The sequence below is a fragment of the Sciurus vulgaris genome, assembly GCF_902686455.1.
Source record: "Sciurus vulgaris genome assembly, chromosome: 1".
Lineage (NCBI taxonomy): Eukaryota > Metazoa > Chordata > Mammalia > Rodentia > Sciuridae > Sciurus > Sciurus vulgaris.
The window spans coordinates 82,539,222-82,552,107 of record NC_136461.1 but is presented as its reverse complement, the minus strand read 5'-3'; the positions used below and the strand labels follow the sequence as shown (position 1 = coordinate 82,552,107).

Here is a 12,886-nt window from a genome sequence, read left to right as displayed (position 1 = left end):
TATTTGATAAGAGGAGGTTGGTGAGCTTCAGTGAGGAAGCTTCAGCTCGCCTGTGCAGCACACTTTGACAAGGTCGAGAGGCACCTCTGTGGAGAACTTGTGAGGAAGAGTGGGCATATAAACAGAGGGGCTGCTGTGGACTTGACAGGATGAGGCCGGAAGTCTGAGAAAGCTTTAGAACATTAAGTAAAATAAATCGTGAAGAAGAATAATGGAAATAAATTAAACATCTCAGAAGAGTGACTTTTTTTCCCTTTCAAAAAACTAGAGTGAAATTTCTGTGAGTATAAGATTGTTAAAGTTAACCTTTTTGTTGTTGTTACAAGGAAGAAAATATCATCATTTTCTGCCCTATCTTCAGAAACTAAAGTCTTTCAGATGAAACTAGTGAATAAATTTTATTAGCCAAAGCTTACCTTTTTTCCACTCAAATACTGGGAATTGAACCCAGGGCCTCCCATGTGGTAGGTAAGTGCTGTACTACCTAGTTACATCCCCAGTTCTTTTTATTTTGAGATGGGGGTCTCACTAATTGCCCAGGTTGGCATTGAAATTGTGCTCCTCCTGCCTCAGGCTTCCTATGTAGCTGGAATTAAAAGTGTGTGCCCTCATTCCTGACTCATGGCTTACCTTCTTATTGCCTTGATTTTAATAGACAGGAGTATTTAGCTGACTTGACTTCAGGAATCTCCACTTACTAGAAAAAGGTCAGTGGTATTTGGGTGAAAAAAATCTTTGTTGGTCCTTTAGTTAAAGGAAAACTGTGAGTCAAAACCAATAGTACTATGACCCTGATGCATTCCCAGTTTTGCTTTTTAGTTTATCAGGTATGGCCTTGAGCTCTGCATGTGTGTACTTAGGAATCGCTTCTGTGCATATGCTGTTGTACCTAGTGTCAGAGTCAGAATCACCTGCCAGAGCTCCACTCCAGCCCGTCATTGTTAAGACTGGGATGTGAACCAGGTCCCTTTGACTCCAGAACTTGATTTTTCTATATCATCACTCCTTGGAAAGAACTGTGAGGGAAGACGAAAATTTCTCACTGGGATCTAGGAGTCAGGTCTGTAATCACTTTGTGGTTTGGGGCATGGCACCAAATCTGTTGGACGCATTTTAAACAAAGGGAACATAAATATGCTCTTATACATTTTTTTTTTTCAGGGGAGATAATATTGATCTTATTTGGTATATGATCCATCATCATAAAAAAAAAAAAACTTAACACATGCTTTTATCTCTCTACATTTAAAAAATGAACAGCATATTCCTTCACACACAAAATTTTTTTCTTTTTAGTTACTGGGGATTGAACCCAGGGGTGCTTAACCACTGAGCTACACCCCCAGTGCCTAGTTATGTTCTGTTTAGAGGCAGAGTCTCACCGAGTTGCTTAGGGCCTTGCTAAATTGCTGAGGCTGGTTTTAAATTTGCAATCCCCCTGCTGCAGCCTCCCAAGCTTGCTGGGATTATAGTCATGTGCCGCTATGCATGGCTCCTGGTAATTTTTGGTGATTGACCAAATTGTGTAGATAGCTAGAGTAGGAAGGAACTTGGTGCACTCATTGAGTTACGCCTTCCTGTCATTTAGCCAGGAACTGGATCCAAAGTTAGACAAACTTGGCTCATGGCAAAGACAGCTGGAGTCAAGGCAGAACTCTTCACCCTACCGTATTATGTCTTTCTATTGAAATACATCTTCTAGTTGAGAGTGCCTTCCTTCACTATTCAAATAAATCAACTCACAATCAGTTTGCCTTCTGTAGCTAGTGTGTAAGGAGTGCTGGCTTCTTCTTCTCATCTTTGCCTGTCCCCATCTGTCTGTACCTCCTGTTTATATGGAGAGTTTTTCTCCATCTAGAACAATACTCCAGTGTGAAAATATAATCAAGAATTAAGAATTTGTCTACAATTTAATATTTATTCCATTTTCTAAAGATACCATACATAATTGGGTTTGTTTGATATATTGGAGATAAATTATCCAAGAATATTTATCTGTGATTGCTTCCTCTTTACCAGAGACAAGGAACATCTATGGCAAAATCATCCCTCTCTCCTCTTTCCTGATCCCCCATCCAGAAGTCAGTTTAACCCAAATTAGCACAAAAATAAAAAATACAAGTGTTTTTTAGGGAGTGAGGGTAGGAGGGGGGCAGGAATCTTGTCACACATGAGGTAGTTTTACATTGTGCCTGAGTACTGTTTTATAAACTAACTTCTAGGGAATATCTGATTCATGCAAATTGCAGTGTTAATTATATTAGTATGAAAACATAAACTCACTGGGCATGGTGAAACATGCCTGTAAGCCCAGCTACTCAGGAGGTTGAGGCAGGAGGATCAAAAGATTGAGACCAGCTTGGGCAATTTAGCGAAACTGTGTCTCAAAAAAATAGAAAGGACTGGGAATATAGCTCAGAGGTAGAGCCCTTGCCTATTTGTGAAAAACCCTGGGTTTAATCCCCAGTATTGCAAAAAAGAAAAAAAGAAAAGGAAAATTCAAACGTGTTGGGTTTCCTTTTGTACTGCTGGTTAAGTAAATCGATAGTTTATTCATTATATTGTAGAGTCATTTCTCTTATTTGGTGGAGTGAGTTGTGTAGGGAATAAAGAACTGGCTCTCTTAATGACATTGATAAGTAAAGTCATTTTCTATCTCAGAGTAGAGCTTCATCTTGGTGGTGCAGTTTGGGGAGAGGGTCACTGAAAGCCTCAGGTGTAGCCTAATTATATTCCAAGGGTCTGTCAAGGCTCAGCCATATAGTGAGCCTGCAAGAAGGCGACATGACTCTTCCACGTGTGTGACCTGAGAAACAGACTATTTTTCCTATCTTGGAAATTATAAAAGGCTATCATGACCGTGGCAACATGAAAAGGGACTGTAATCAAGTATGACAGTTTGCTTTTAAGACTCAATGCTGGTTTTCACTGTTGGGGACTTAAAGGTGAGTTGGCCACCAGCTTACATGTCTGTCTTGCTCCTGCTGACCATGATTCTCACATTTGGAAAGGACCCCAATGCCGCCTGCAGTCCTATGCTCTGGCATCAGGAGCCTAAACATTTCCTTCAGTTCTTGCATGACTGGTTAGACTGGGGCTGGAAGGACCTCCTCGTGACCAAATATCATGATGCCATTTTTTTCAGTAATTCAACCTAATTATGTTTTATGGACAGCAAACATTTCTTCTCTTCATTTCCATTTCCAACAATGCCGCAGTTGACTCCCAAGCTCATGAACTCTGTCCCCTGGGCTTCACCTATCTATGCGTATGTAGTTGGTACTTTTGCCTGTGCTGAATGGAGACAAGTGTTACATGATCTTTCCTTGTGCCCAACTGTATTCTTAATAACTCATTGACTAGCCTCCTTAATACTCTAGGACAAGGATTTGAGCATGTGAGTTTCAATAAAAAATTATTTTAAAACATTTGAGTTCTGTGGTCTTTTTTTCTTTTTTTCTTCTTTTTTTTTTTTTTTTTGGTACTGGGGATTGGACTTAGGGGCACTCAATCACTGAACCAGATCCCTAGCCTTTTTTTTTTTTTTTTTTTTTTTTTTTCCTATTTGTATTTTATGTAGAGGCAGGGTCTCACTGAGTTGCTTAATGCCTCACTATTGTGAGGCTGGTTTTGAACTTGTGATCCTCCTGACTCAGCCTTCTCAGCTACTGGGATTACAGGTATTCACCACTGCCTGGTCTGTGGTCTTCTTATTATGAAGGGATCTTTGAAAACCTGTGTTTAGCAGGTAGTTTTAGCATGTGTAATAATAGCGCAGTGTCTGTGTTCATAAGTTGCCTTTACTGTAAAAAGTTAACCAATTTTCTTTAGTTTTAATAAATGTTTGAGTGTCAGGGCACTGTGCTGGGTACCGAAAATGAATTAAATTCTTTGCCTTCCTGTGAGGAGTCTAATAGGATAGGGACTAACTATATGAACAGAATTTAAGTATCATCATAAGTACAGTCTGTACTGAGGAAATTGTGTGTGGCGTGTGTAGCATGTATTTGGTTAAACAGAAGGCACACACCAGTACTTTCCAAGCAACACAATGATTAGAATGACATGTGTCGGCCAGCTTGAGTTGCTGTGTAAAATAGCTGCATGCATCAGAATCCTCTCCCATCTTTTTTTCTTTTTTTTGGAATATGATGATTAATGACTTAATCTTTAAAGTTTAAGTCATGGCCGATGCCGTATTGTACCACACTATTAAATCCTTGTCATTTTTGTCATTTGCCCTGTATCTTGAATGGGACTGTCTTGTCTTGATGGATCCTTTTCTGGTTCTCAGCCCCAGCTTCTATGTGCTTGCTCTTCTAAATTTTGTATCACACTGTATTCACCCAAAATTTGTGCTTAGTTACTGAAGCTGTATCTGCTGATTAAGTTCACCAATGAACTCTATTTAGAGTGTAATTTACTACTTGTCACAGATGTGGTCTTGGTGGATAATGAACGAAAGCAGAGCACATTGTGAGTCAGCAGTTTGTGATGCTATAGAGACGTTGCTCTGAAGTTAGTTAACATGTATTTCAGATTGCTTCCAAGTATGATCACCAGGCAGAAGAGGATCTTCGCAATTGGATAGAAGAGGTGACAGGCATGAGCATTGGCACTAACTTCCAACTGGGCCTAAAGGATGGCATCATACTTTGCGAGTAAGTTAGACCTCCGGGAGTCCCTTCTGGTCCTTTCTGTGGGCTTCTGTCTGACCCTGCTTCCTGGTTCAGGGTGTCAAACCTTGTTATTCTGCAAATGTGTTTAATGCTTTTGCTTTATTGCTATTAAGGGAGCCAGCGTAATATTCCAGTCCTTGTTTTTGTGTGACCAGTAAATAGGGTGTTTCTTATATTTTTGTTTCTAGACTTATAAACAAGCTACAGCCAGGCTCCGTGAAGAAGGTCAACGAGTCCTCATTAAATTGGCCTCAGGTAACAGCCAAACCAGTCCTCTCTGGTCCTAGTTGGTTTCTCTTTATGTGGAGGAAAACTTCAGGTTTTTTTAAATTATTTTTTTTATTACGGTTTTAAAATAGATGTTAGCAGAAATTTATGCTCATGCCTGTATTTATTTATTTATGCAATTTAAATAAGTGTTTCCATAATTATTTTTTGAATTGGTTCTATTTATTATCAGTAGATGTTTAGCCTAGAAGATTTCCTATATTCAATGTGTCTGCTTTTAGAAAGAATTTGACACAACATACACTGAGAAATACAGTCTAGACCATAAGAATAAGTGAAGGAGAAAGTAAGGCATTTAACATAACAACTACTGATTGAATAGTGTGTCAGACGTGATGTCAGCTCATGAATGTACATGTAACATTAGACATTTATTTGATCTGTGTATATGTTTTGAGATGAGAGAATAAGCAATTAGTAACCATAAATTTATTTTGAAATTGAAATAGTAATGAATTTACATAATGAATTCTTTATTAATGTAAGTATGTAAATTGGGGGGGGGGTACCAGGGATGGAATCTAGGGGCACTTAACAACTGAGCCATATCCTTAGCCCTTTTTAAATTTTTATTTTGAGACAGGGTCTCACTAAGTTGCTTAGGTCCTCAGCCTCCCTAGCCACTGGGATAGGCATGTGCCACCACACCTGACAGTATGTAATTTTTGACAAGGAAAATTCCAGTCCTGGATAGTTTTTACATAGAAGTCTTAAAAATACATAAGGAAGATTTTGCCATTAGAAGACTGAAAAAAACTCACTTCTTCAGATTATTAAACCATTTTATTACACCTTTTCCAGAAAGAAAGCTATGCTTAATATGTATGTGGTGAAGAATCCTTGCCAAGTAGCTTTCTATCTGGCATCTTGTAACTAGTCATAGACTTTTTTTGAGGTGCTAGATATTGAAAACAGGACCATGTGCATGCTAGGCAAGTGCTGTACCAATGAGTTATATTCCCAACAATTTTAATTTATTTCAAGTCAGGGTCTTGCTCAGTTGCCCAGGCTGACCTTGAACTTGTGATCCTCCTGCCTCAGCATCCTGAGTAGCTGGGATTATAGGAATGAGCTATTGTACCTGGCAAAAATAGAATTCTTAAAATGTTAACATGTAGTTCTAAAATGATATCTTTCTTTCTTTGTAGTTGGAGAATATTGGCAACTTTATTAAAGCTATTCAGGCATATGGTATGAAGCCACATGACATTTTTGAAGCAAATGATCTTTTTGAGAATGGAAACATGACCCAGGTTCAGACTACACTGGTGGCTCTAGCAGGTCTGGTATGTACATGTCCATGACCCGTTTAAAAAAGAATCCCCCATATATCGGTGACGAATTGCATCATTGTTCTCCCATAGGGGGCTCAGATCAGATGGGGAGGGGGCTGTCTCTCTGTAACTGTTGGCTTTTTGGAAGTCTGCTGACATTAGCTGCCTTGTACTAGATAGGTTAATTAGAGCTCTCATATATCAGGGGGGACAGTGGATCCGAATAGCCTTATATATGTTTCTCACCTCCAGTTTGGTCTCACATAATGAAGCCTGTGTCTGTGGAAATATCATTTCTTATAAAGTGTAAAACATATCATTTCTGTAAAACTCTGCCAGTGGAATAGCTGAATGTTGCTTCTTAGTATGTGTATCTCTGTCCAGGCTAAAACAAAAGGATTCCATACATCCATTGACATTGGAGTTAAGTATGCAGAAAAACAAACAAGGCGTTTCGATGAAGGGAAATTAAAGGCTGGCCAGAGTGTGATTGGTTTGCAGGTAAGTGAAGTGGTGTTGCTTTTCAGTACTTATTCAATGTTGTTAATCCTTGCCGTGCAAAAGTTAAGTCTCTCATAAGTAAAGCAGATAGAAGTACAATAATGTGGATTTCTGGGATGGATATGTGGTTTATACAATTTATATCTCTTTAAAACCTATGAGATGATGATGGTTTTTAAAGAAACTTTAGTTATGTCACCTGACTTGGTAATTGTATCTCCAGGAAATGAATTTTTTTTCCTGATCATATTATTATTTTTAAGAAAATGTATTTTCTAAATTCCTAAATATTATCAACCAAATGAAGCATTTTATAAAACCCTAATGCCAGAGCCATTTATTTACACTAGTAGAGCATACAGCAACTAAGCCCTGTTGTTGGTTTAATTTTGGGTAAATATTTGGTTAAGATGTCTTTTTTCTCTTCACATTGTCCCCTTGAGTGTCACAGAAACATCAGTGCTTAATACCATGGACTTCACTCTCTCATACCTACTGAATGCACTGCCCCTTGCTTGACTGAATCTATGTCAGGTGGATTAGTTTTATAAAGTACATAATTGTATAAGTGGTGGGAAATTGGAAACTTGAATTTCTAAATAATATAATAGTTGGTTAAATTATAACTCCATAAAGAACCCTTTAATGTGAAAATATACTCATGTTTGACAGATAGGTTGAGGAAAAGAAATTAGGTTTTAAAATACTATGATCAGTGTGACTTTTTTTTTAAGTAAAAAGTGCACATGCATATTTTTGTAAATGTGTGTTTATTTGTATGCACTGCTATAGATATACACACAGAGCCTCCCCTCCCCCAAGAAAAGCTACAAGGCATTCAAAAATTACAGCGAATGTCTGAATGGTAGTATTACAATGATTTTTTTTCCCCTCTTTTCTTTTTTTTTTTTTTGCAGTGCTGGGGATTGAACCCAGGGCTTCGTGCTTGCAAGGCAAGCACTCTACCATCTGAGCTATATCCCCAGCCCTTTTTCCCTTCTTTTTGCTAATATGTTTTCTGAATCTTTTCTAATGATTGGGTTTTACTTTCAGTGATAAAAATTTTCTTTATTCAGCATTATTTTTAAGGAAAAACAGAAACAAAAAACAAAACAAAACAAAAACAACAGTAGAAACTTGTTGCCAGCCAGTAAAACAGGGTGTACTGGTTGGTCCTGAAGCCATATAGTTCTGTGGAGAGAAGTTAATTATTGTTCCTCTGAACTTGGTTGAGTTAGGATAGGATTCCTCATTCTGCCCCTATCCTGCTCTGGCTAGTGTATGAGAGTTGAAAGAATAAAATGTGATCCTTTCCCATGAAAATGTTGGCAATTTTTAAACTTGAAGTTTAAAAACCTGTTAAGCTCCCAGAGACAATAGCTGGCATTTGCCTTCATGTTTTATGTAAACCATAGCTAAAGCAGGGAGTCATACTGCCTGGCCTTTTGTCTGCTTCTGTGACTGAAGCAGATACCCCTTAATTTAGTTATCTGTGCTACAGAGAATAGGGGAATTTATCATTCTGTCACTTTAATATCTTGTGTATCCTTCCAAATCTGTTCATTTGTGCAAGTTTATGTATGGTTAATTATACTGTGAGGTTCTAGATACTTTGAATTTTTTGAAAACATTTCTTTTTAAAATTATAATTTGAAATGTATTTGCAAAAGCATAAAGGAGCATTTGTATCTAGTTGACCAGAGACTAGGCTCAAGAGCTCATCAGTTGTACCCGTTTCCTTTGCGTGTGTGCTCGGGATTGAACCCAGTACTGTGCATGTTAAGTTTGCACTCCTATCACTGAACTCCACCCCCAGTCTACCTTCCATCTTTTTAGTACCACAGAGTTTTGTGTTCATATCATTGACTTCTGTAATTAATGCCAATTGTATTTTTAATTTAAAAGATGGGAACCAACAAATGTGCCAGTCAGGCAGGCATGACAGCCTATGGGACTAGGAGGCACCTTTATGATCCAAAAATGCAAACTGACAAACCTTTTGATCAGACCACAATCAGTCTGCAGATGGGCACCAACAAAGGAGCCAGCCAGGTAAGCAATAACTTTTAATATTTATAGTAAAGAGTACAAAAGGGCCATTTTAAATGAACATTTGCCTTATTAACTAAAAGTTCAAAGTAGGTATTTTTTGTATAGTATGTTTAGAGTGTAAGTAGATTTTTTCTGGGAAAGCAGCATAAAGGGCTTTTATAACAACAAAGAAAGTGTGGCGTGGTTTGTGGGTTTTGTTGGCGCTTAGAAGAGACAACCTTACTACCTAACCAGAAAAGAAAAAGATATGTTTATTAGTGTTCTTGCTCCAAAATCCATGTAAAGGACTATACATTTAAATGCTGGTCTTTTGTTTTGTTTTTAAAGGGTCCCTTTTAAGTTGGTAGGTAAAATGACCTGATCTTCTACTAGGAGCTATTTAACTATCATTCCTATGAAATGCTAAATAATTCCTAAAAAAGTAATGAAGTAGTTCTTCAATAATAGATGGGAATGCAGCATGGTGAAAACACCAACGTTCTAACCCCATATTCAAGATAAAATACTTCCTTGTTAAAAATAGATTACCAGCACCTCAGATGGTTCCACAAGCAACAAAACCCTCTCTCAGTGACCCCACGATGAGATTTACTTGCCCTAGACAGAACATGTCCCATTGCATTTTTTCATTGCTACAACTCAAGTTTGCTTTTTTGCCCACTTTACATCTGAAAGTGTGTGCTTAACCTAAATGGGAAACTGAGGTATGAGGTACATTATTGAGAAAGATGGGGGCGAGCTGTTCTGAAGTGCTTGGTTTTTCTGATTCAGAGCATTTTGAAGAGACGGAAGTCCTCAAGGTCTGCAGAAGCATAGTTTTTGCTGAATGAATTGTAAATGCTAAAAATTGGTAAGCTGGACAGGGTGTGTCATAACAGGCATTCAAATGTGACTTTGAAGTGTGCCAGCATTATGCTTTTACTTTTATATTCTGTGTATCTTATCCTCTCCTAGATCCAGAGTAGGTAGTCTTGTTTCCATTGCAGATAAGAAACCTAAAACTGAACGTAAGTAAACTTAGTTGAGGCCAATAGCAATTTTATAGTAGAGCAAGGATTCAAAGGACAGTCTGAGCTTGCTTCAAAGGTAGTGAATATGGCAATAAAAGTGATTTGGCTTCAGAATATTTTGGCAACCTAGGTTTAGCCCTGAAGCAAATGAAAGCAAATTTCATAATTTACAAAATATTAACAAGAGTAGATTTTAGCTGCCATTCCAACCTTTAATACTATGTTCTGCTTCCAGGCGGGGATGTTAGCTCCAGGTACCAGAAGAGACATCTATGATCAAAAGCTGACATTACAGCCAGTGGACAACTCGACAATTTCTCTACAGATGGGTACCAACAAAGTTGCTTCCCAGAAAGGCATGAGTGTGTATGGGCTTGGGCGGCAAGTATATGATCCCAAATACTGTGCTGCTCCCACAGAACCTGTCATTCACAATGGAAGCCAAGGCACAGGAACAAATGGGTCGGAAATCAGTGATAGTGATTATCAGGCAGAATACCCAGATGAGTACCATGGCGAGTACCAAGATGACTATCCCAGAGATTACCAGTATGGCGACCAAGGCATTGATTACTAGATCCAATGGAGGAGTTCAGTATTTAGTCCATTGTTTTTATTCAGTGAGAACCAAGCTAGCCTTGAGTAATTTTTATCTTGTCTTCCTAAAACACTATTATGCTTACTGTACCTAAAAAAAAACTTGCCTTACATACATTCCTTTTTCTGCCTCTTCCCTAAATAGTTGCCTTTTAGTGCTGTAACAATTAAATCCTACAGCATAACCAATAACTTGCATATGAAGTAAAAAGGAATACTGTGAAAGGGGAGTACTCTTGTACAGCCAGTTCTTTTATTAAAGATCTATGCATTTTTACAATCTTACTGTATTTTCAAACAATATGGAATTTTTTTTTTTTTTTTTTTTTTTTCAGTTTAATGTATCTGGTTTCTACATGGAAGACTAAGTTCATGCTTATTGCTAAATGTGGTCTTTGCCAACTAAATCTAAGATGCAGCATTTTAGAAATTTACATATTGTTTCTACAGTATTGTTTGCTAATTTTTAAATAAAGTCATGATCAGTGTGCATTTGTGATTATATGTGTACTCATTCTCTTCCTTAAGCTGACAAGATCTTTTCAGAGTGGTGTTTCTAAAGGAGCATGTAAAAAAACGGCCTGCAGACATTTAGGTCTGGGTGGTGCGGTTGCAAAATCTTCATTTGTGCCAATGTATCAATGTAGAGTTGCTCTGTTTTCTCCAACTGTATTTATTGCTGCATTTCTCAGCATAAACTTATCCCATTGTATTTTTTATAAATAAATATTTTTTTTGAACATTCATATGAACCACAGGCTGATTATTTTCTGACTAGCTTCCAGATAGAGTTAAATTAGGGGGGAAAATATTTTCTCCCAGCTGCTGTGATAAGGTACTTTAACATTATTTAATCCACAAAACATTGCCCTCTATGCTTAAGGAGAATGAGGCTTAGAAAAATAAAGGGACTTGTCCATTGCACATAGTGAATGACAGCCAGGAATTATCTGACCTTGTTGATTTCTCTGTGATTTCATCTTAAATTCAACTTGGAATAATCTTAAAATAATCTTCAGAAAATTATGGTGGGAACGGGGGGTATTTTATTATATTCTATAGAATAAGAAACATTCTGGGTCAGAAACAGGATGTGTTGTTTGATAATAACCAAGGATGTGTAATAAAACCTAAACCTTCTGTCATGACAGAGAGAAAGTCAAACAACAGCTAAGTGTCAAAATGACAAGGATACAATCACTGAAGGAAATTGGTAACTCACACTTTCTGACACTGTCCCAGCCTGGTAGAATTTTCTATTAGGCTTTGGGGCAAAAGACACCTATTTTTTGCTGAGGCAAATAAGAAGGACATGTTTTGATGAATCCATAAAACTGAAGTTTACTTGCTTGTAATTCTTAATGACTGAGTTTAATGTTTCTGAGAAACTGCTCTGCAAATCCCTTTCATAAAGGAGACTTTAAATAAATTAACTCAATGCTAACAACAACAAGAAATTTGCATTTAATGTAGACCTGAGCTGTCAGGCTGTTTATTGTCATCTTCAAAGAGGCACTTAAGGAAGGAAAAGCAGCCTTACATCTTCCTACCTGCCCTGCCAAATAAATCAGATTGAACCTCCTCTTAGGAGGGTGATTAATTTTACCCAGTCATGTAACAAATGAGGCTGCTGGTCAACATGTTAAATGTCCCAATTTGTTTAAAGCTTTAAAAAGGAAAAGCTCTCCCTTAGTCCCATCTAAATCTCAGATGGGGTGCAGGTCTCAGTAGCTCAAAAAATCTTCCTTCAGGCAATTCTCAGGTGGGATTGTGGTTGAAAACTGCTTCTCCAGAATATGTGCTAATCTGTAAAAGTACCTCATGCTTTTAACCAGCTAAGTTATATCTGGTTAAACTTCTGCCTGTTTTCTGTGTTTGCCCATTCCAGTTAGAGTTCAAACTTTGGGAAGTAAATATATTTAACATATTTCCAGGATTAGATGAGTAGGGGAAGGACCCGACCTGTATAATAAGAGCAACATTCCAGAGATTTCTGCCAACATTCAGTTTTTAAAGAGATTTATTTATGGGTATGCCCTCATAAACTCAGATAGTGTTCACGTATTCTGTTTTTCATTTATTTATTTATTTATTTGCGGTACTGGGGATTGAACCCAGGGCCTTGTGCTTGCGAGGCAAACACTCTACCAACTGATCTATGTCCCCAGCCCCGTATTCTGTTTTTTAAATTGATGCATTATAAAAACATTTTTTCTGTCCTAGATGGTATGAAAAAGACTATAACTTATGGTTACAGTATTGTAATGTGGTCAAACAATAGCAAAAATAATGAGGAAGAACAAGGTCTATCTTAACATTTATTTTGTCAGTAACCGGTTCTGAAGGTCACTTCCTCCAGGTACAAATGTCTGCTGGGCTGCTATCTCCCAATGGGCCTGAGTTCTGTTCCTTCTTCAGTCCTTACCGAGTCCTTGTCTCCCTGACCCCTTGCAGTGTTAACTCTGTTGATCCTTTTCACAAAACT

General features: G+C 37.7%; 2 protein-coding genes across 3 annotated transcripts in view; one reads left to right on the top strand and one right to left on the bottom strand.

Moving 5' to 3' along the window:
* CNN3 (calponin 3) overlaps positions 1–11,145 on the top strand; it is a 27,679-nt gene extending 16,534 nt beyond the window's left edge. Inside the window, exons 2-7 of the mRNA XM_079151210.1 lie at positions 4,540–4,661; positions 4,868–4,934; positions 6,116–6,253; positions 6,626–6,742; positions 8,648–8,794; positions 10,040–11,145. Coding sequence (XP_079007336.1) covers positions 4,540–4,661; positions 4,868–4,934; positions 6,116–6,253; positions 6,626–6,742; positions 8,648–8,794; positions 10,040–10,381 — 933 coding nt within the window. The 3' untranslated portion in view covers positions 10,382–11,145. The remainder of the gene's footprint in view (positions 1–4,539; positions 4,662–4,867; positions 4,935–6,115; positions 6,254–6,625; positions 6,743–8,647; positions 8,795–10,039) is intronic.
* The window catches only part of SLC44A3 (solute carrier family 44 member 3), a 77,633-nt gene continuing 75,456 nt past the window's right edge, over positions 10,710–12,886 (bottom strand). For both annotated transcript variants that reach the window (XM_079148224.1, XM_079148225.1), the window contains one exon: positions 10,710–12,886. In XM_079148224.1, coding sequence (XP_079004350.1) covers positions 12,782–12,886 — 105 coding nt within the window. In that variant the 3' untranslated portion in view covers positions 10,710–12,781.